Below are 22,910 nucleotides of genomic sequence, written 5' to 3' on the forward strand. Positions count from 1 at the left end.
TTAGGCAATAACTTTTCTGGGTAATAAAATGTCAACCAGAGAAAAAAGATATATAAACAAGGAATCATAAGTGTGACAGATGAATTCAATATAAGGCATATGTTAAGGAATATATTGGGCTTCCCTGGTGGCTCAGACCGTAAAAAATCCACCTGCAATGCGGGAGACCTGGGTTTGATCCCTGGGTTGGGAAGATCCCCTGGAAGAGGGCACGGCAACCCACTCCAGTATGCTTGCCTGGAGAATCCCCAGGGACAGAGGAGCCTGGTGGGTTCCAGGCCATAGGGTCGCAAAGAGTTGGACATGACTGACAACAACTGCTGCTGCTGCTGCTGTCGCTTCAGTCGTGTCCGACTCTGTGCGACCCCACAGGCGGCAGCCCACCAGGCTCCCCGTCCCTGGGATTCTCCAGGCAATAATACTGGAGTGGATTGCCATTTCCTCCTCCAATGCATGAAAGTGAAAAGTGAAAGTGAAGTCACTCAGTTGTGTCCGACTCAGAGCCACCCCAGGGACTGCAGCCTACCAGGCTCCTCTGTCCATGGGATTTTCCAGGCAAGAGTACTGGAGTGGGGTGCCATTGCCTTCTCCGGACTGAACAACTAAGCACAAGGAATAGATTAAGAATTTTAAAAAACCTAATAAAAATGACATTGTCTGAACTATAATTTATGAACCCACAAAGGAATGTTTTCCCAAGATACTGCTACAGAAAGCAAAAAGAAACTTGAGGGTCAAGGTAAAGCAAAAGAAAATTTAGATAAAAATACACAAAACAGATAGTATGATATCTATATCTAAAGCTGTATCTTATCTGTGTCTAAAGCTATGATGTACCATGAATTTAAGAGGAATCCTATTCAAGCAATAGGATGAAGAGGCATTTGGTTAATCTTCAACTTATTTTTGTCTCTCAGCTTCAAATTCACCCTTATTGCCTGATCTGTAAGAAATGAATCTGGGCCTTTTAAATACTTTTTCTTTGCCAGATGGTAGGATACAGGCTTTGCAGATGACAATGGATAGCACTGAAAAGGTATTTCTTTCCTGCCCAGCCTGCAAAATTTTCTTCAGTATCAAGTATCTGCAAGTCACTGCCTTCACCATGCATATTTCCAGCTCTCAACTGTGGCAGAAGCGCTGTGTACAACAGTCCCACAAAACTCAAGTATACAGCCCAGGTTACTGCTTCCCACACCCTCTCCTCAGTCCCGTAAGTGTGCATGCCAGAAGCCTTTGGATCTGGCCACCCAGAGCCACTCTGGCCCAAATTGTACATAGAAGTGTCCTGGGTTCCTGCAGAAGGCCTCTCCAGCCCAAGGTCCCAGCAGTACCTGCAGGGGTACTTCAACTTCCTCTGCATGCCCAACTGTCTGTATGCCACCCATCAACTCCAGCTTGCTTGTTCTGCACGTTCTCCAAAGAGTTTTTGCTGTGGGTCTGACTATGGACTGGCTCTGGCCTGGGCAATCCACGGAACTTCTATGCCATCAGAAAGCCTGAAGCTGTATCTCTTAATGAGAACTAACCCTTCCAAGGAAGTCTGTCCTTCCTTGGATGTGCTCCTGCACCAAATAATTTAGAGTTTGCTGTCTACCTTTAAAGTTACTCTCCAGTTATTGTTTAACAGCTTTATATCAAATGTCCCCTGTAACATTACTGTGAGTTGAAAGACAGTTCTCCCTGGATTTCATGATGTTCCTGCACTGTTGGGGCACTCTGAACAAAGGAAATCAATAATCTATAATAAAGATAAGTCTCCCACCCTAGACACAATCTAGGGTTGTAAAAAAAGTTCCCTCTTCCAAGAGATCTGCTTTTAGCTTACTTTTCAGGTGACAAACCTAGAGATGCCATCCCCCTCCCTAGGGAGGCTTTGTTTCATTCAAGAGCAAAGATAAGGGGTATGGATACATGTGTTCCTTGAATAACAGATATGCCAGCAACCCAATATACCCTCTCAGTGTCATAATTTTCAGATTCCGCTCTTAAAATTTCTCTCCACTACATATGCACAATAACCAGAACTAAAATGTTCTGTAAGTAATAAATTCTGTCCTATGATCTACAGACCTCGTTCTCCTGTCAGAATATCTAAACATACACATAAATTTAACATCATGTGGTTTGTCTTCTCCTTGGACCTAGAGTGATACCAGATATATACATATTTGGCTTAGAAAAATGAGGAGTTATGCAGCAAACAAGAATATTAGCTCTCTCAGTCAATAATATCTTAATCAGATCATGAATATTATGTATTGGTGAATAAAAGTTAGAAAGATAACCTCAAACTTCTATTCATTCAACAATATAAACAAAGCACCTACCAAGCACCAAACACTATACTAAGAAAGATGAACACAACACTGTTTGAACAATATAGAAAACGTTTTTTTTAATTTCATTTTTGTGGGAATTACCTTCACATGTCCAATTTATTCTTAGAAGCAGTCAACGTTAACATTTTCTTACGTGTCCTTCCAGAAGCACTCTATGTGTATCTATGCAACTGTTTATATTTAGAAACACAAAGACACAGAAACTTTAAAGCATAGTCAGGACTTCCCTGGTTGGCCCGTGGTTAAGAATCCACCTTCCAATGCAGGGGATACAGGTTCGATCCCTGATCTGGGAAGATTCTACATGTCACGGAGCAACTAAGCCTGTGCGCCACAACTACTGAAGTCCACACACCGACAGCCTGAGCTCTGCAACAAGAGAAGCCACTGCAGTGAGAAGCCCGGGCACCACAACAAAGAGCAGCCCCTGCTCGCCACAACTAGGCAAGACCACGTGCAGCAACCAGCGCAACCAAAAATAAATATCAAATAACATTCTTTTCTAAAAAAATTAAAGCATAATCAAATCCAAATGTTACCACCATACTATCTTTCTCATAGTAATGACCTTAATAAAGTAGCCATTAGTTACTATTAGAATCATTATAATATTATTTTAGAAAACCTGCTAACTACCATATATCTGAAATTCCTTGGTAATCATTTGACAAAGTATTATTTCATGTAGTGGTAATAAACTTAGAAATCCCACTGTTCCAAAAGTGATAGGAAAGATACAGATTCAAATAATTTCATCAAAAATACTATAAGCTTATTGTTATAAGATTAATATTAACATGAAGAATAATTAAATTTTCATTTGGAGAGAGGAGTACAAATATTCCTTTGTTCCAATGAGGTTTTATTAGGCCATTAAGTTTTGAAAAAACATGTAATTTTCAGTGGCAACTATCCTTATTAACTTAAAAGAGTAATTAATGATTTGACATTTTTTGTTAGCCAACAGGTAACATTTATGAAAAATCTATAGTAAAACCTATAATATTGTTTAAACATGCATATGTCTTTTCTGTAGCCAAGACAGTCAACAGATAATTTTTCAAGGGAATTAATGTCAAAAGAAAAATACACCATAGGGAAATGTTACTTAATAGAAAAAATTATGTTACTCTATCTTCATTTGAAATGAAAGAAAAAAAAAATCAGCAAACATTTATTCAGCAGGTAGTTCCCACTTTGATGAGTTTTAACAGCAATCTGTTTCTTACTGAAACAATGTATAATCTTTCAAGTTTTATAACTGTCCCAATTATTACTGTTACATAACAAACCATCCCAAACTTCCTGGCATAAAACAAAAGCCAATTTACTGTGCTCAGATTCCATGAACCCGGAATTCACAAAGGGCACAGTGAGGACGGCTTGTGCTGTCTCCACAAGGTCTGGGGCCGCAATGCAGTCTCCGAGGCTAGGAATGTCTCTGGAAATGACTCAATGGCTGAGGCTGGCATCATCTGAATCATCTGATGCTCATTCACACGCACATCTGGTGATCGGCCTGGACAGACATGAATATTAAGACTGTTGACCTGAGATCTGACACTTGAGGCCTTCCCACATGGCCTAGCTTTCTTAGAGCATGGCATCAGGAGGGTCTCAGACTTCCAGGGCTCCGAGCAGGCCAGTGTCCCAACAAACAAGGGAGAAGCAACACTGCCTTCCACTCCTGAGCCTACTATCACTATTGCCACCCTACTTACTTAGCTTATATGCAGAGTACATCATGCGAAATGCCAGGCTGGATGAAGCACAAGCTGGAATCAAGATTGCCCGGAGAAATATCAATAACCTCAGATACGCAGATGACACCACCCTTATGGCAGAAAGCAAAGAAGAACTAAACAGCCTCTTGATGAAAGTGAAAGAGAAGAGTGAAAAAGCTGGCTTAAAACTCAACATTCAAAAAACTAAGATCATGGCATCCAGTCTCATCACTTCATGGCAAATAGATGGGGAAATAATGGAAACAGTGACAGACTTTATTTTCTTGGGCTTCAAAATCACTACAGATAATGACTACAGCTGTGAAATCAAAAGACACTTGCTCCTTGGAAGAAAAGCTATGACCAACCTAGACTGTGTATTAAAAAGTCGAGATATTACTTTGCCAACAAAAGGCCCATCCTGTGAAAGCTATGGTTTTTCCAGTAGTCATGTATGGATGTAAGAGCTGGACTATAAAGAAAGCTGAACACCGAAGAATTGATGCTTTTGAGCTGTGGTATTGAAGAAGACTCTTGAGAGTCCCTTGGACTGCAAGGATATCCAACCAGGCAATCCTCAAGGAAATCAGTCCTGAATATTCATTGGAAGGACTGATGCTGAAGCTCCAATACTTTGGCCACCTGAGGCAAAGAACTTACTCACTGGAAAAGACCCTGATGCTGGGAGACTGAAAGCAGGAGAAGCAGATGATGGAGGATGAGATGGTTGGATGGCATCACCGACTTGATGGACATGAGTTTGAGCAAACTCTGGGAGGTGGTGATGGACAGGGAAGTCTGGCGTGCTGCAGTCCATGGGGTCGAAAAGAGTCTGACATGACTGAGCGACTGAACTGAACTGAACCTAGGAAATCAGAGCATCACCTCTGCTGCCTTCTATTGGTTACAAGTGAGTCACTAGCATGCTCATATCCAACAGGAAGAGAACTCCCAAACTCTCAATGGAGAGTGACAACTTTTAGAAGACTACCTGGGGCCAGGAGATGTTCTTGCAGCCATGTTTGGAAAATATTGTCTGTATAGTAATTTAATATTCATGAGGTTAACTTGGTTAATATAATACAACAAAGAGCATTACAACCTTTGGTTGGTTTTAGCTCTGAATAGTAGATCAAATTTCCTAAAAACAACTATTTTCAGCTTTGGAAACAGAAATTTTTATAAGATTGTTATTTATATAGTATTTGCAACTACCTTGAGAAATAGATGTTGTTATTATTACCTATATTTTAACAGATGAGAAAGCTGAATTTGAAAGCTGAATAAGTTGCCCAGAAAGTTAAATATCAAAGTTGAGATAAAGCCAGACATGTGTGTCTTCAAAGTCCAGGCTCTTCTCACTGACCAAGCAAGCTGCACAGTGCCACGTTAAGTGAACCTCATTCAAATCTCATGTGCACCAGAGCTGTACAAAGCAAGGACTACCTGTATTTTGCTTTATATAGATGTAAGCTCTTCAATAATAGATTTATAACCCAACCAAGTTAGATGGTTATACTAGCTAACAACTGTATGTATCTTAGTTATGTGATTTAAAAAAAAAATCACAATGAAATTTATCAGGGAGCAGTCTCTGCCATAGTATTAATATCTCAAGGGTAGTACAATGCTGTTTAGTACAAATAAGTGTTTAACTGAATAAGTACACAAATTTTAGGAAAACTTTTCATGATCATTTTAAGTAGTGAGCTCTTGTATATTCCAGAGAAGCTGTACTATGGCTGAGAAGGTAAATATAATCTATCCTCTCATTTAAATTCATTGAGGGGGGGGAGGTTCTCTTTTTCTAAAATCCAAATTATGGCCTTATCTGTTTCTATTACTCATTATTTTATATTATTCTTTACCTACTAGTTAGAGGTTAAGCTTTCTAAAAGAAACAAAAAACGGGACTATTTACATTATTTATTTTGTCACTTTCTGTAATGCCTAATATGGTGAGCTTGTGTTTCTGACTTGACTTGTGGTAATTTGTACAAACCATAAAAAAGTCAGAAATATGACCCAGTGGACAGTTCTTTTTTTCTGGGAGCTTACCACTTCTCTCCCCAAAAATGTGTTCTGGCAACTGAAAAGAAATTAAGTTAATCAGCTCATATAAATTTTGTCTTTGTTCTAATTGATTATATTTTTGAAGCCAACTTTATGTTATAACTTTAAAGATAAACCAACATTTATATTTCTGTGAAGCATAAATATATTGTAAATTCTACTTTCTTATAATATCAGTTTTATTTTTCATAATGGAGTTCCTTAATTCCCTGGAAAAGTAAATTGCAACCCACTCTAGTATTCCTGCCTGGGAAATCCCATGTACAGAGGGTCCTGGTGGGCTACAGTCCATGGGGTCACAAAGAGTCAGATATCATTAAGTGACAAACAAGGAATCTTCAAAGCGGAATATTTTTCAGAAGAGTTAAAGAAAATAATTTTTACAACCTGACAAATTTCTTGTTAAAAAGAATCTTAGATGATGTGAACTTCTCACAATTTTGAAAACAATTTTTTGTTAAAGTACAATGATGGCTGGTTACTTTTTTCTGACTATAAAAAAACAAAACTCCTTAAATAAATTCAAGGAACTTATTAGTTATCTGAAATCATTCTATACAATCATTTTTATATAATGAAAAAAATAATTTAAAATTTAATTATTTTTAAAAATAATTTAAAATTATGAGTTTATGAAAGTCACTGATTAACCTTATATAATTCTTATATGTTAGAAAATACTAATATACATATATATGTATATATGTAAGAAAATAATATTCTCAGGAAACAATTTAGCAGTCATATTGCACTTTGACGACTTTTTAAAATGTCACGCCATTATTTTCCCCTAAAAAGTGTATTTTATACTTAAGGGCAAATAAAAAAAGGAAAAATAAAACACATCTTTTTGGGGGGTCTTTATTAGGCAACTGAGCTTAAAGTTTTCCATATGATAATTTATATTAGTCCCCTATGAAACAGGCATATCCCTTCTATTCTTATTGAAATCTATTATGTGATTCCCCTTCAATAAGAATGATAATATTTTAAGAATATAAAGGAAATGAGGGGGCCTTCCAAGTGGCACAGTGGTAAAGAATCTGCCTGCCAATGAAGGAGATGCAGGTTAGATTCCTGGGTCAAGAAGATTCCCTGGGGTAGGAAATGGCAACCCACTCCAGTATTCTTGCCTGGAGGATAAAGGAGCCTGGTGGGCTACAGTCCACAGGGTCACAAAAAGTTGGACACAGCTGAGTGACTGCACATGCAAGAAACGAAGATTTAAAGAGCTTATCCAACTTGCCAAAGGCTATGTTGCTGTTTAGTCCCTAAGTCATGTCTGACTCTTTGTGACCCCATGGACTGCAGCCCATTAGGCTACTTTGTCCATGGGATTCCCCAGGCAAGAATACTGGAGTGGGTAGCCATTTCCTTCTCCAGGGGATGTTCCCCACCCAGGAACTGAATGTACCCACATCTCCTACATTGGCAGTTGGATTCTTTACTACTGAGCCATCAGGAAAGCCTGCCAAAGGCGATAAGAAACAGTCAAGTTCTGGAAGACCAGAGATTCTATCCTCTCTTTGATTTCTTACATTATTTGATCAACTGAAAATTCACTTTAATCATTGCTGATGACCATACATATCACAGATAGTTAATTTTGCTCTTGACAAGTGGCATGATATAATTTTCATAGTAATTTGTTGACTTTAAAATAAATGTATTAATTTTCAAAAAGTAATAAGTTCAATTGTGTCACAGGTTTGAATACAATTAACTCTTTAGTAGTTCAATAGCTATAATAGAAATTTCAGACACTGCAAATTTAAATACTTTCAAGAATGAGACAGTACAGAGGAATCTGTAGGGTTTAAGATAATAGTAAGTAATGAGCCGGGGACCTCATACCCTGTCTAAAGGACAATTATCACTGATTTTCACCAATTGAAATACAGCAGGTTCAAGGATCTGAAATGTTTAATTTTTCAAGATAAGCTGAAGCAAAAAAAAAAAAAACCCAACAACAAAAAAGATAAGCTGGAGCAGATTTTTATCAGCGATTTCCTGATTATTTAAATGTTAACAACTAATTCCAATTTCTAAGACTTTGCTAAAAAAATCCATCTGCAAGAGTATGTTTGGCCCAACGACTGCTGGTTTGCAAGCTCTATTAGAGACATGTCTATCATCACTATAGGATAATGTTGTCAAATTAGGAGGAGACCTGAATCTGCAGGGATTCTGTAACATGAACAAACAAGTATTTACTGAATGCCAATAAGAAATATAAAACATTGAGCAACTAAAATTAGATTACTAGATGTGTTACAGTTCAAGAAGTGAGAGGTATCCAGAGAAATAAGAAGCCAGTATGAGAGGTCAGCAGATTAATCTTAATCTCTAAACTAAGATTATTAAAGGAAAATGTATTTCAGACTAGTGAGAAATACAAGAGAGACAGCAGATTTCTATGGATCCTGAAAGCTAAGCAGAGTTTAGACTCGATGTAATAGGCAGCTGAAGCAACATTAGATCTTCAGCAGGAAGGTGATATGATCAATGCACTGTCCTAAAGACTGATTATAGTATGTAGAAAAGATTGGAGAGCCGCAGAGTGGTAACAGAGAGACCAACTAAGAAATGGTCTCGGTAGCACAGGAATGAGATGAGGGGCCTGGACTCTGGCAGTAGGAATGAGTGAAGTGTTCTCCACCAACCTATTTACCTGATGAATCCTCATTACTAGCTTGTTCCTGTGTGTGTGTTATGAGCACACTTTTTTTTTTTCATTAAATGGGAGCTGGCCTAGTATAATGAACAGAACACTATGATAGGAGTTAGGAAATCAAGATTCTAGATCTGACACTGCACCTAACTACATGGTTGAAGCTGGGCAAGCCTCTTAACCTCATTAAACCTCAGTTCTAAAAGCTGGGTAGAAAATAGACGTCATTTAGATGTCATTGTTTGAAACTCTGGATCTTACAATTCTGAAAAGCAACAATCTGAAGTATTCAGATAAAAATGTAATTTCAGGTTTCTTTTGAAAATCCAAAAGCTGGCTTCCTTGATTCCACCTTTGTACATGGCAAAACTGGCTGGAGTTGAGTAGTGAATTCCTCTTTTAGGCTGGGCACATATTCTCTAGTTTGCCACAGTCCCATCATTTCCTCAGGTGAGGTCCAGTGTTAGCTGCTATTCATCATGCTTTCACTGCTGTTTTTCTTATGGTAGAGAGACATATTTAAACACTTTTTTCTACATTTTCTAAACTTTGTCTTTTACCAGGAGTGAGAAAATGTAAGAAAAGAGGTATTTTTTCCCAAGAAAAATGAAAGCATACATTTTTATGAAAATAAATATTCCTTTAGATTTAACATGCAAAAAAGCTCATCTGCATGAAAAGATTACCATTTAACCCTCTTTAATCAGATAGTTTCATTTAGTTTGGAAACCCTGTTACACACGTTGGAAAGCTACTGAAAAAAATATCTAAGGAGTGAAATAATTAGATTCACATTTTAGAAAGAGTACTCTAGAAGCATGCGAAACTTAAAAGGGGTATGGCTGAGAGAAAGAACATCTCTTAGAGCACTAAAGTGGTCTGCAGAGGTGAACTGACAAGTTTATAGTGGAGAAAGGAGGGACTGATTCAAGGAGATAGAATTATTAGAACTGAGGGACCCCAACAAGTATTGGAAGTAGAATGATGCTAGATTTTAGGGATGGTTCACTAAATAAATGGTGATACCATCCAGTGTACAGAATTCACAAGGAAGAAAAAGTCTTGGGGAAAGGTGAGGTAGTATAGCATTATTCTACAATAGAAATTGGCCAACTACAGCTCACTGCCTATTTTTATATAACCCACGAGTAAGATGGTTTTCACATCTGTAAATGGTTGGAAAAAGTCAAAAGAAGAATGCATTTCATAATGTGCAAATTATGCGAAATTCAAATTTCAGTGTCCACAAATAGATTCCCTGGGACACAATTCATTCCTTTAATCACTGTCTATACCTGGGTTCACTTCACTGTGACAGAGGTGAGTAGTTGAGACAGCAACCATACGTGGTATTCTCATCACTTTACACTGTTTGTGAGGTGCTACGAACTGCAGTGACACAGTTGTGATTGCTCAGTGTACCAAGCACCATGTGTAGCGCAATACCACAACATTTCATTTTGACCATCACATCGAAGGGCTTCACAGCTGGCTCAGTGGTGAAGAATCCACCTGCCAATGTAGGACATGCAGGTTTGATCCCTGGGTTGGGAAGATCCCCTGGTGAAGGAAATGGCAACCCACCCCTGTATTCTTTTTGGGAAATCCCATGGACAGAGGAGCCTGGTGGACTACACAATCCATAGGGTTGCAAAAGAGCTGGACATGACTTACCAACTCAACAACAACAATCACATCAAAACAAAAAGAGAAAACTATACTTCAAATATCATGCTTTTAATGTTTTAAGGGGCACATGGGTTATTCTGCTACTGAATTAGATGGCAAACCACTGTATCACACTATAGCTACACTAGAAAAATTTAACATGTCTATATAACCAGACTAAGTATCCATCATATTCATAATTCAGAAAACATAAAACAAAATACTTCACTGTAGCAGAGTTTCTTCACAAAAATAAAAAGTGAAAATGAATTTGCAAACAAAGTTAAGTTTCCAAGTGGTGCACCTGTTAGTTAACCAGAGAAAGCTATTTACTCATGGTATGTTAATTAAACTGCATTTTGACTGCAGCAACCAAAGAAACATTTACAGAGGGGGAAAACATGTTTAAGAATAGTCTTTCGGTAAGACAGCTATGGTAAAAGCACTGGGAGCAATATTCAATTCAATATCAATATTCAACTAGAAGACAAGCAAATAATTTTGAAAGGTTTTCTTTGGTTCTTGATAAATTAACAGATAATTGAGATACTGCATAGTGTTCTTATTTTCGAAAAGGCAGTGATGAACATGAAGTGACTAAAGGATTGGCCCTCTGTAAAGATTGCATACAACAGGCAAAAATATTTTTCAAACTGAGAAAACATTAACTCAGTACAACCTAAAGTGGAAGCTACTAAGATGTGTAACAACTGATGGTGGTAAAAACACATGAGGAACAGTAAAAGGCTTAGTAGAATAAATTTATAAAGTTTGTGAAAATAAGGTATATAAAGCCTATGTTTCTTTATTATATTATTCATCAGCAGTTATTTTATGGGAAAACACTTTAAACTAAAATGTATTATTGAACTAATACTATCAACTTCATTCACTCCTAAAGATTTAACCACTGTCAGTTGTTTCTACTTTGATAAAAAATAGAAGCTGAATATCCTAACTTGCCTTATCACACAACAGCTTATGGGCTTAGCAATTGTATGGTTTTATTGTGAGTTTTTTTTTCCCCCAAGCTCAACAGTGAGACTGAAATTTCTGAACAAAAAGAAAAGCCTTCAACCATTATTAAACAATGAATACCTTTGGAAATTGTACTTTGCTGCAGATTGATAACATTTCCTTGAATTTGACCTGAAAGTCTAGGCAAAATAGTACTTATATGCAAAACATACTATGTTAAGTCATTTTGACAACATTTTTCAAATCACAAATAACCATTAATCTGCTTTATATACTCCTTTTGCTGTCAAAATTAAAAACAAGATCTCCATGCATATATAAATTTGCTACAGACATATTATGTAAGTTCAAACTATAGTTCCAGCAGTGTTTTTCAGACTTCACTGCAAGCGCAAAAGAAACTTTCATATATCAAAACCCATTTAACTATGTAATCAAGGAGCCTCTAACTTTCAACTGGTTAATCTGCAATGTGAACAGCATACTAAATAGCAAATATTAAAGAGAATCTAAAAGCATTCTATAAATGCCTTCCATACAACTAATATGAACGCTAAGATCACGTGCCCATGACTGACAGCAGCATTTGGTGTCACCTATCTGTGTGAACACATTTCCAAGACAAAATCAGTTAGATGCCTTTACAGACCTGCATTAACAAATGAACAACTGCAATCAAATTTGATGACAGGGTAACTGTGAATCCCAATTAAATGGAATTGCTATCTCAAAAGAATTACAATATTTTCATTAGGAGATCTGTATTACAATAAATCATGTTCAATTCATGCTACAGTCTGAACGCAGTCAAAAAAAATTTTGTGGGTATTTGCTTTCTCGCATATGTATTTTCACTCTTATCTATGTATTAATAATATCTTTGATTTTGCCTCATGGCCTGCAAAGTCTAAAATACTTACCATCTAGTTCTTAATGTAAAAAGTCTGCAGACTTCTGCTCTGTGGAGATGCAATTCAAAGTGCAGCAGCATCTGGGAAATGTCTTGACAAGGCAAATTCTTGGCCCACCCCACATCTACTGAATCAGAATTTCTGAGGGTGAGCCCAGTAATTTTTTTTTTTTTTAACAAATGTAAGAATCACTCTTAAGGATTTTAGAGACTTGGTTCTGTCCCCTTGGATAAATTGTGTAATTCTTTGAGTCAGTAAAATGGGAACAGTGTCGCCCACTTCATAGAACTATTGAAGAGATTAAAACTAACTTTAAAAATATGAGAAAAAAACGTAAGGTTTAACATGGTAACTGACACTAGTAATTCTTAACAAATGGTAGTAAATTAGAAAAGACCCTAATGTTGGGAAAGATTGAAGGCAGGAGAAGAAGGAGATGACAGAGGATGAGATGGTTGGATGGCATCACCGACTCAACGGACAGGAGACTGAGCAAGTTCCAGGAGATGGTGAAGGACAGGGAAGCCTGGCGTGCTGCAGTCCACGGGGTCACAAAGAGTTGGACATGACTGAGAGACTGAACAACAACAATAAATGATAATTATTAATTCAAAGGTGTACTGCAGGGCCTCCATGCACCAGCCCATGACACATGAAAATTAAATTTTTAGGAATTTTGTGAGACAGTTATTTAAATTTCATAAACTTAAAACTAAGTAAGTTACACTAAATCAAAGTTATTCACACTCAAAAGTCATCACTACTTAATTACCTTACCACATTTTATCATCATCTGTGCTCAGGCAGCTATTATGTCTAGATGGTAGATATCATCATATTGGTATGCTGCATCTCATTTCTTACCAACTATGCATTCACAGGAAATCAACCACCACAAATCAGAGCTTTTTTGGAGAAGGGTTTCTGGTGAAACATTAATCAACACACTTCTGGTTATCATTATTAAAAATTACATAATGAATTCAGTTTTGAACTCAATGAGTCTGAATTAACTATGCACATAGGGATGTCTAACAATCTGTTAGTTAAAAAGATGTATTTTTAGGCACCAACAGCATATAGATAGTAGCTGAAGCCATAAACAGGAACAAAATTGAGCAAAAGAGCATTTAGAGAAAGGATCAGATATAGAATGATATGGAAAAAATTAATTATGTGAACAATAAGTCAGAAAGACTTTGGAATTTATAAGTATAGCCAATTACGGCTAGCAGCTCAATTTAACTATTCCCACTTATCACTATCCGAATTCTCAGCTTTAACTCCTGGAATGCTTCTACCATCAAAACCTGTATAAACAGATGCACTGAATTACTCTGCCATTTGAATTCAGCATCTATATCTGAGCCAGCATGGGTAATGGTATTTTAGGTCACCTATTTTGACAAAGCTAACTGTGGTGTTGGAGAAAACTCTTGAGAGTCCCTTGGACTGCAAGGAGATCCAACCAGTCCATCCTAAAGGAGATCAGTCCTGGGTGTTCATTGGAAGGACTGATGCTGAAGCTGAAACTCCAATACTTTGGCCACCTCATGCGAAGAGTTGACTCATTGGAAAAGACCCTGATGTTGGGAGGGATTGGGGGCAGGAGCAGAAGGGGACGACAGAGGATGAGATGGCTGGATGGCATCACTGACACGACGGACATGAGTTTGAGTGAACTCCGGGAGTTGGTGATGGACAGGGAGGCCTGGTGTGCTGCGATTCACGGGGTTGCAAAGAGTTGGATATGACTGAGCGACTGAACTCAACTGAACTGAACAAGTTGGTTTATATTCTGAAATTTTTACCTCAAGTAGACATTGCCCCTTGAACAATAAAGAGAAACAAATTATACAGGGACGATAACATAGCTTAAATATCCATGATACTGAGCATATTTGAAAGTTTAGTTTCAAAGTATCATAGAATTTCAGAACCAAAAAAGATTTTATAAGCTACTCTGTTATCTTTTTTGCTCTTCTCTCCATAAGAAAGAGCTATTTGTCAAGTTAAACGTCTAGGAAAGCATTTTAAATTAAGTTTTTTCTTTATCAGTTATCTGATTTTGATTATCAGTTATTTGATTATCTGAAATTAACACAGAGTTGACAAAGGAGTGGCTCTTCCTTCTCCATTTCTTCTGATGTTCATGAGTGGATATTAAAAATTTACATAATTCTTTATGGCTGGTGCCACCAATAATGCCAGAATCACCTGATTCAATTCAGCTGATCTGGAGTCTCCGGAGAGAGCACTAGCATTTCCTTAAAAGTACCTAGAGGCTTGAATATTCTGCTGTGAAAATTAAAATTATGGTTCTCAAAGTGAATTAAGGCTATTACGACTTTCTCAATAGTAGTACTATAGATTTCAGAATATGACTCTACCAAGGATAGTAAATCTAGCCCTCTCCCATATACAAAAAAAAAGGGGGGGGGGGGTGTATATACAAAACAGACATAAAGCCAACATAAGAAAAATTACTGAACTAGTCAGTATATATGCTCTTTTAAAACAATAAATTTTTAGTGATTACAAACTTACAAAAATATTTTATTGCTCTACTGTGACTTGTAAAGAACAAGTAAAAGTACCAATATTAACTATTTTTCTATGAACCTATTCCTGGACTTAGAAATGCAAGCCAAAAAAAAAAAAAAAGACTTATCCATAAGGCTTATACATAGAGAAAAACTCCATGAGCTAAGAGTATAATTAGAGGCATACATATAACTAGAGAAACCCCAAATTCACAAAGACTAACAGTAAATAAAAAGTGATAAAACCATTCATCAGTAGAGTATCTTTCATGCAAAATGTCACGTAAAACACAAAACCATTTCTAAACTCACTCTACATGACAGATATTGCAAAAATAAAAAGGGTACTATACTAAGTCACAGAGACATAAAACATAGAATGTCAAAGAAATGTGAGGCACTATGGTGAGATTACAAACTTTGGTTAGCCAAAAATTAGCACGTGTCATTCCATGCAATGTGAGACATTTAAAAAATGTTTACACGCTTACTTATAGATGTTACAACAGGGCAAAGAATACCATACTACTTACTAAATATATTGAACTCTGTTTCTACTTATTCTGTTCATTATCCACTTAGCCTTTACAGGTGACCTCCAAATCTATCATTCCTCATAAAGATACTTTTTAGAAAATACTTAACCAGAGGTAATACCCTAACCAAACTACATGAACCTGGAGCCTTTTCTCAGTCGTTATTACTCACTGTTCTGAAGCAGCAGTCATTGACCTTTCATTCTTGAAATCAACCAATACTAGTCTTTCACTCCTACCTATTACAGTCTTTTTCAGTGTCAAATCATTTCATTCTTTTTTCCTAAGGATGAGGCATTCCTCAAGACTCTTACCTTGGATATATTTTCTTCTTTTTCTTTGTTGGCTCTCATCCTCCTACCTAACTTCAAATATTATCTCAGGATATTGGTGGGTAATTTTCAGGTATCAAGCTCAAATCCTTTCTTGAGAGTTAAAATAACCATTATATATTTTTTACCCAGTTTTGGTCAGTCAACAAATTTTTACTGCCAGCTCCACGTGTGATACACTAGTGTTAGAAATGTATTTCAAAACCTAGTATGAGAATCCTTGTCATCAAGAAGTAGAGAAGCTAAAGGAAAAGCTAAATAGTCCATCAGGTGCAAAACTGACCATTCATGTGGCCTCTTCCAATGGACTGAATATATATTTAATAGATCCCACATTCTCAGTATTCCCATGTAACAATGTAGGACTCCTTTCTTAACTCTATATTCTTTATGTGCCACATTCTATTCCTACTGCCATAGCCTGGTTCAGGCTAGTACATATTTTCACCCAACTGCAACCGCCTTCTTAACCATTCTCTAGTTTCTCATCCAATCCATCCTGCACTCAATTAACAAATTAATTTTCCTAAACCACAGGTGTGCTCCAATACTTAACTGCATAAAATGTTTAACAGTCCCTCAAAGGACAAGTTAAGTCCAAAAACAACTTCAGCTTGACATTAGAGGCCTTCATTATCTGTTCCTTACCTGTTAATACTTTTTCATCTCTGTCACCCACTATTTCCTTACCTTTTGCTGTAGCCAAACATGATTATTTAATCATATCCTGAAACTGTCTGAATGTTCCTACCACTGTATCTTCATTTACGTCATTTCTCTCCCTCCACTCCCATCCTGATTAACAGTCTCCATTTCTATCTTTCAGAAGCTTAAATACTGGTTCAAATAACATCATTTTTCTGAAAACTTCTCTCCATCGTCGGAAAGTATAAATCATATTAAGGTCTTCTGTATCACTCATACTTTATTTCTATTACAGTTATCTGTGTATGTATCATATTGTTCCTTAAGAGTATAAGAAACTTTAAAAATGTTTTATTAATCTTTATCCTCCTGTAGTATATTACATGTGGTTGATATTCAAATATGAAGTGTACATTGAATTTTAATATATACATAAAATAACAGCCAAGATCCATAAGACCACATAAGAAGTTTCCTTCAGTTTGTTATGGAGAAAATCACTGCCACAAGATTTTTTTTAAACCACCTATATATTTCTTGAAAAGACATTAATAAGTTATTTTTTTGCCCTACCAGTAACCAGTATACCCCTTATGTATGTATGAATTGCTACAATAACTTCCTTGGCTTAGAATATAAAATTGCTTCCCAAGCTTTCAGTTTTACATTATTGTATGTACCTACTGATCACAAACTAAACCGCCATACCACTGAAGACAGCAATGTAGAAAGAAATAGCTTGCCTGGTGGCTGCTCCAAAACCCATACCTAAGACAGCTCAACTTTTTTTTTTTTTTTTTGAGAAAGAGAGAAGAGCAATCATAGTGTAATTATACTTCTCTGTTCCCACTTCCTTCACACCTCCATTACCTCCCTAACATCTACCAAGTCAAACGTTGTCAGAGTCCATACTTACAGGTTCACAAGTTCACAATAATAGATGGGTTTCCAGTTCAACAGTTAATTCAAAGATTTACTGAATACCTACTATGTGGAAAGCACTGTGGAGGACCCAAAAATTAATGACACAATTTTCATCTTCTGGAACACATGACTAAACGCACAACACACACACATAAACAACTCCATTATAAAGCTGATTATGTAAGAGCTAAAAAGCTTCCAACAAGGTACAAACAGAATGATATGAGAAGACAGTAATTTAGTCAGAGTATACCTGAGAAGCTTCAGATGAGGAATGGATTTAACTTTCCTTGAAATCAAGTAATAACATTCAAGATTTCAAGATTATTTTTAATTATTTTTTCAGTATTGCAATAGAATTTAATTTTTTTCCACTGTAATGGTACTGATTCAACATGCAAGTTAAAATTTTAAACAGATTTTTATTAGCTCAGCTTGAAACATGGTGAAATATAGTTTATAGGCCAAACTTGTGGCCTATAATTAACAAGAAAAATTTTGTTCTGTTCAAGGGGAAGACAAACTATGTCTCCAATAATCTGAACTAATATTCTACTCCCAGAGAAAGGCTAGGTACATATAAATGGACCACCCAATTTTTACAGAAATCTGTTCAGCATACCAGTAGGACATTAAAAAGGAAAAAACTGAACAAGTGAAAATAAAATTCTGGGTCTTAGATTCATTTTTCATTCATACCACCTTCTCTTGTAACAATGACCTCTTTCTGATACACAGCCAAAGGTCTGAATCAGAGCCTGGAGCATTTGCTTTTCAAGTAAGCTCCATCCACACCATTTCTAGATTTAGACACTTCTTTGAAGATTCTGAGTTGCCATGACCTAACTCTGGACGTGCTGAGTACTGCATTGACAGATGAAAGGACCACACTCATCTGAAGCTTAAAATAACTTGCGGGGAAGGGGTGGGAAAAGTCCCAGTTGACATATGCCAATGTAGCAAATTTTAAAAAGAGGAAACTATAATAGACAGGAATGGAAACAAACTGGGGAACTTGGAGAAGCATGGCGTTCCAAATTGCTAGCATTTTTAAAAAAACTTTGGTCTTTTAGTTACATTACAGTATCCATGAGACGTTTTTGCAATTACTGAACTTCAAAATTAAGTATACTGTGAAAAAAAAAATAGGATAAATTACATGCACTTTTATAAAAGATACTTGCTTTTAAATATCCAAAACTCTTGACATCAACAAAAAAATAACTAAAATCAGATTATGCAGATTTCGGCAAAGAAAGCCGGAAGAATAACTAACATGTAAGGTCGGTAACATGTTACAGGGTGCAGTTTCCCACTACAGTAGACAGGCGAAGGAACCAAGAAAACGGGTTGAGCGCAGGAATACTGCTACATTATAGCCACTCAACACTAACTCAACAGCTAGCGGGCTCTATCCATCCTTCCTCACGTTCCTCGTGGCCTCTGACAAGTCATCCTTTCAACCTATGAGACTGTCCGCTCTCCCCCAACAAATATAATTCCCGTGCAGGTTGTAAAATCTCCCCTACAAACTACATGCTCACACCTCCTCGCCTTGGGATGAGCAGTCCCCACAGTGGGGAAGGGTCGCCCTGGCAGGGAAGTTGGGTGAAGTGGTCTTTCTGGCGGTGCGACCCGAGCCTCCAGCCCAGCAGCCGCCGGGGAAAGGAAACGCGAAGGGGCAGCGGATGCGAGCCCGCGAGGCAGGCTCCGTGGTGCCCGAGCACCGGCTCGGGCAGGAAGAATGGAGGAGGGGAGGCTAGGCAGCGAGGTGCCCGAGAGCCGGGCGGCGGTCCGGCCCCGCGGCCCGACCCCACCCCGCACTCGGCACCCTCCCAGTTCGCGGACCCGGCGTGCGTTCCGCGTGCGCCGACTCTCCCCGGAGGAAGAGCCACTGCCTCACACCCGTGGAAATGAGAAATCCGGCAACTTTGCGCGAGAAATGCTTCCCACCCTGCAACACACCGAGAAAGAGAAATATGTCAGGCGATGACGGGGGAGGAAGGATGACTTACCCATGTTCCTCCCAGAGGGTGAGGAGCCGGCAGGGCGAGGCGAAGGTCTCCGGTGCGGGCGGCGCGGCGCTGTGTCCTCCGTCTACCTCGGTCTCTCCCGCAGCCAGGGAGGGACCCGCGGGGGGCGGCCGCCGGGGAGGAGCAGCTGCCGCTGCTGCTGCTGCAGACGGCGCGGCCGCGGCGGGGACGAGCGGCGGGGGGCGGGGCGGGGTGGGGCGGGGCGGGCGCGGCGGGCGCAGCCTGCGGCGGGCGCGGCTCCGAGCGGGCGGGCGGGCGGGCGGCGGAGGCGCCGAGCCCAGCCGGAGGAGCGCCCGCCCCGACGCGCCGTCCGCGAGCGCCCCGCCCTCCCCAACGAGCATGCTCAGTGCGTCCTTCCCCCGCCTCCAGCCGCCCCGGGCCGGAGAATCCGAGCGTGCGGGTGGGCGTGTGTTTGCGGGCCGGCTGCAGCTGCGGCGGCGGCTTGATGGCGGCCGCCCGAGGGGCCGAGGGTGAGCCTTCAGAGGCTGGGGGCCGGGACGCTGAGCCCGGGCTACTACACCTGGCTCGCGACTATGACCCCCGCAAACCCACACCCGGAAAACGGGCCCGTGCTCATTTCGGGGCACTCTAGGTGCACCGGCGGGAATTTCCCGAAGGAGGAGACGCTGGGCCTTCTTAGACCCGGAGGGTGGTCGGGAAGCAAAGCGGACGTCCTGCAATGAAGGTGGGATGGACGTCCTGGCCATGAGGCCATTGACTCTGGAGACAGATACCTGAGAACGCCCGTTTTCAGAGCAGCCTGTGGGCCCGCTGGGCACAAAGCAAGGAGGCGGCCGCTGGGAGGGCGCTCAGCATTAGGACTGTCTTGTCTGTGGCCAGTTTAAAAAAAAAAGGTTCGGCAAACGAGAGGAGTGACCGTCCCGGGATTTCTTCAGAAAAGTGTTCTCCTTCCAGAGGAGTGCGGCCTTCTGTTCCCCGGAGGACACCTGAAAAGCTATGTAACTAGGGTGCCCTGGCCGTGGGCGCCACCCTGCCGGGATGTGCTCGGCTCCCGTTGATCGCGGCAGGCACAAGGAAAATTAAAAAGTCCGCAGAGTTGCCTGCGGCCCCTCAGGATACGTCGGTCGGAGTTTCCTGGGTCCGCGAGGCCGCCGCCTGCTCCCCACACCTCCCCAACAGCTGGGAAAACCTGAGCCTCGCGGTCCCTAGTGAGGGCGCCCTCCCAACTGGGCATGCGCGCGGCGCGGAGGCTGGTCTTCGCTCCTCTGCCCTGGGAGAGGGGGCGGGGCGGGGGGGGGGCGGCGCCTATTTCGCCGCTCTGGTCGTTCCCTGACCCCACTTTGGTGGTTGGGTTGAGGAACCTGGTCGCTCTCCCGAGGCAGCAGCAACTGTAGTCCTGCAGGGGAAAGGGCGCAGTCAAGCAGCACAACCTATGAGAGACGATGAGTAGCTAAATGGAAATTGCTTTCCTTTTTCCACTTTTTATATTCACTGTTGAGAAAAAGCCCCCTCTTCACACGTGGCCCCTTTAAAATCAGCTCAGTTTCTATTTGTATAACTGATACTACACAAGTCACAATAGGTCTTGTAACTTGTTCAGTCGCTAAGTCGTGTCCAACTCTTTGCAACACCAGGGACCATAGGGCGCCAGGCTTCTCTGTCCATGCGATTTCCCAGGCAAGAATACTGGAGTGGATCGCCGTTTCCTTATCTAGGGGATCTTCCAGACCCAGGAATAGAACCTCCATCTCCTGGGGTGGTGGATTCTTCACCAGAGTCACCAGGGAAGCCCTTGTAACTTGTTGAGCAGAGGTCAAATTTTCTAAAACAAAAATGAAACATGATAAGTAAAAAGAAAGAGGTTTGGTAAAACAAGAAAATACAACGTAACTACAGAAGTCACAACTATTAGACTTTTCTGGCTGCTGCTTTTTTTTTTTTTTTTTTTTTCAGGCTTGGTCACCTCTGCCTCTCAGCCCTAATTCCGGGCGAGGGGAATATGTAAAATTATTTTCATTTCTCTCGGTTGTAATGGTCCTTCAGCTGTTGATGCGAAGAAGCACTAACAAAAGCTGTTACTTATTGAGTGCTTAAAGGACTTCAAATAAGTAAAGGCAATAATATTGAATAACAAAAGCGGGTAACATTTACCGAGTGCTTCCCAGGTGTCAGGCACTGTTCTAAGCGCTACTGACGGGGTGCAGGGCAGACTTCCCTTTAAATATGCTACTATGGCGTACTTATTATTTGAAATTATGGTTGAGAAACATCCAGTGCAAAAAGACCACTGTGATCATTTGTTCCCCTGAAAGCATGAAGTAAATTTCCCATATGAGACGTCCTCTATATATCAGAAGGACCAGTCAATCCTAAAGGAAATCAATCCTGAATATTTGTTGGAAGGACATTGATGCTGAAGTTGAAGCTCCCATACTTGGCCACCTGATGTGAAGAGTCGATTCATTGGAAAAGACCTTGATACTGGGAAAGACTGAAGGCAAAAGAAGAGGGCAGCAGAGGACGAAGTGGTTAGATAGCATCACCGACTCAACATGAATTTGAGCAAACTCAAGGAGATAGTGAAGGACAAGGTAGCCTGGAGTGCTGCAGTCCGGTCGCAAAGAGTGGAACACAACTTGAGTGAACAACAATCAGGAGTATAGATGTCATCCTTATTGCCAGAGATAGATAATTCAAGGTCAAGAACCCTTGCTATCCCAAGTCTGAGTCCCTATTTTCTCAGAAGTCTTTCTCTGAAAGGTATATAAAAGCTGCCTGCTTTGGCAAAAAAAAAAAAAAAAGATACACAAACTTTTCTGATGCCCAAGATGGTCAGGCACTTCACTCCTTGTACACTACTTCCCTTTCTGTGATATAAAAATGCTCTTGCTGGTTACCTCAAAATAGTCTTACAGGCTTGAATTAATTTCCTAAGTACCACAAGCTTCTTGGCTTAGAACAACAGGAATGTATTTTCATACAGTTCTAGGGGCCAGAAGTCTGAAATCAAAGTGTGGGCAGGGCCATGCTTACTGTGAAGGCACTGGAGAAAGATTTCTTCCAGACCTCCCCTAGCCTCCAGTGGTTTCTTGGCTTGTGCTCATGTATCTCCATCCTTCACATGGCATGTCTCTTGAAATTTTTCCTTTTTATGAGCACTCCAGTCATTTTCGATTAGAGGCCCAACTACTCTAATCTGACCTCATCTTTAATTATACCTGCAGTGACACTATTTCCAAATAAGGTCACATTCTGATATACTGAGGGCTAGGACTTCAACATATAAATTTGCAGGGAACATGATTCAATCCATAACACACCAATGCAAGCTACACACACGTACACCCTACCATGTTCCACTTTCATTTTGGACCTTTCCAGAAAACCACCCTGGGGCCTTTGTGTTGCTGCTCCTCATTCTTTGCCCCTCTCTCTTTCTTTAACCTACATTAATCTTTTCCAGATTCTCAAGTTCACTTGCTTTGCTTTTCCATGCTACTTCCATTTGTAGTTATATATTACAGTAATTTCTAAGAGCATCTTCTATCTTTTGTTTGGATGCATAGATT

General features: G+C 39.8%; 1 protein-coding gene across 4 annotated transcripts in view; it reads right to left on the minus strand.

The window, feature by feature from the left end:
- Positions 1–19,549, minus strand: part of RAP1GDS1 (Rap1 GTPase-GDP dissociation stimulator 1) — a 155,678-nt gene extending 136,129 nt beyond the window's left edge. For 3 of the 4 annotated variants that reach the window (XM_061164366.1, XM_061164367.1, XM_061164364.1), the window contains exon 1: positions 19,363–19,547. In XM_061164366.1, the coding sequence (XP_061020349.1) occupies positions 19,363–19,366 (4 nt within the window). In that variant the 5' untranslated portion in view covers positions 19,367–19,547. Of the gene's footprint in view, positions 1–19,362 lie in introns of all 4 variants that reach the window. The other variant, XM_061164365.1, reaches the window with a different exon arrangement.
- Between the last annotated feature and the right edge of the window lie 3,361 nt (positions 19,550–22,910).

This window comes from Dama dama, chromosome 17, assembly GCF_033118175.1.
Source record: "Dama dama isolate Ldn47 chromosome 17, ASM3311817v1, whole genome shotgun sequence".
In the NCBI taxonomy this organism is placed as follows: Eukaryota; Metazoa; Chordata; class Mammalia; order Artiodactyla; family Cervidae; genus Dama; species Dama dama.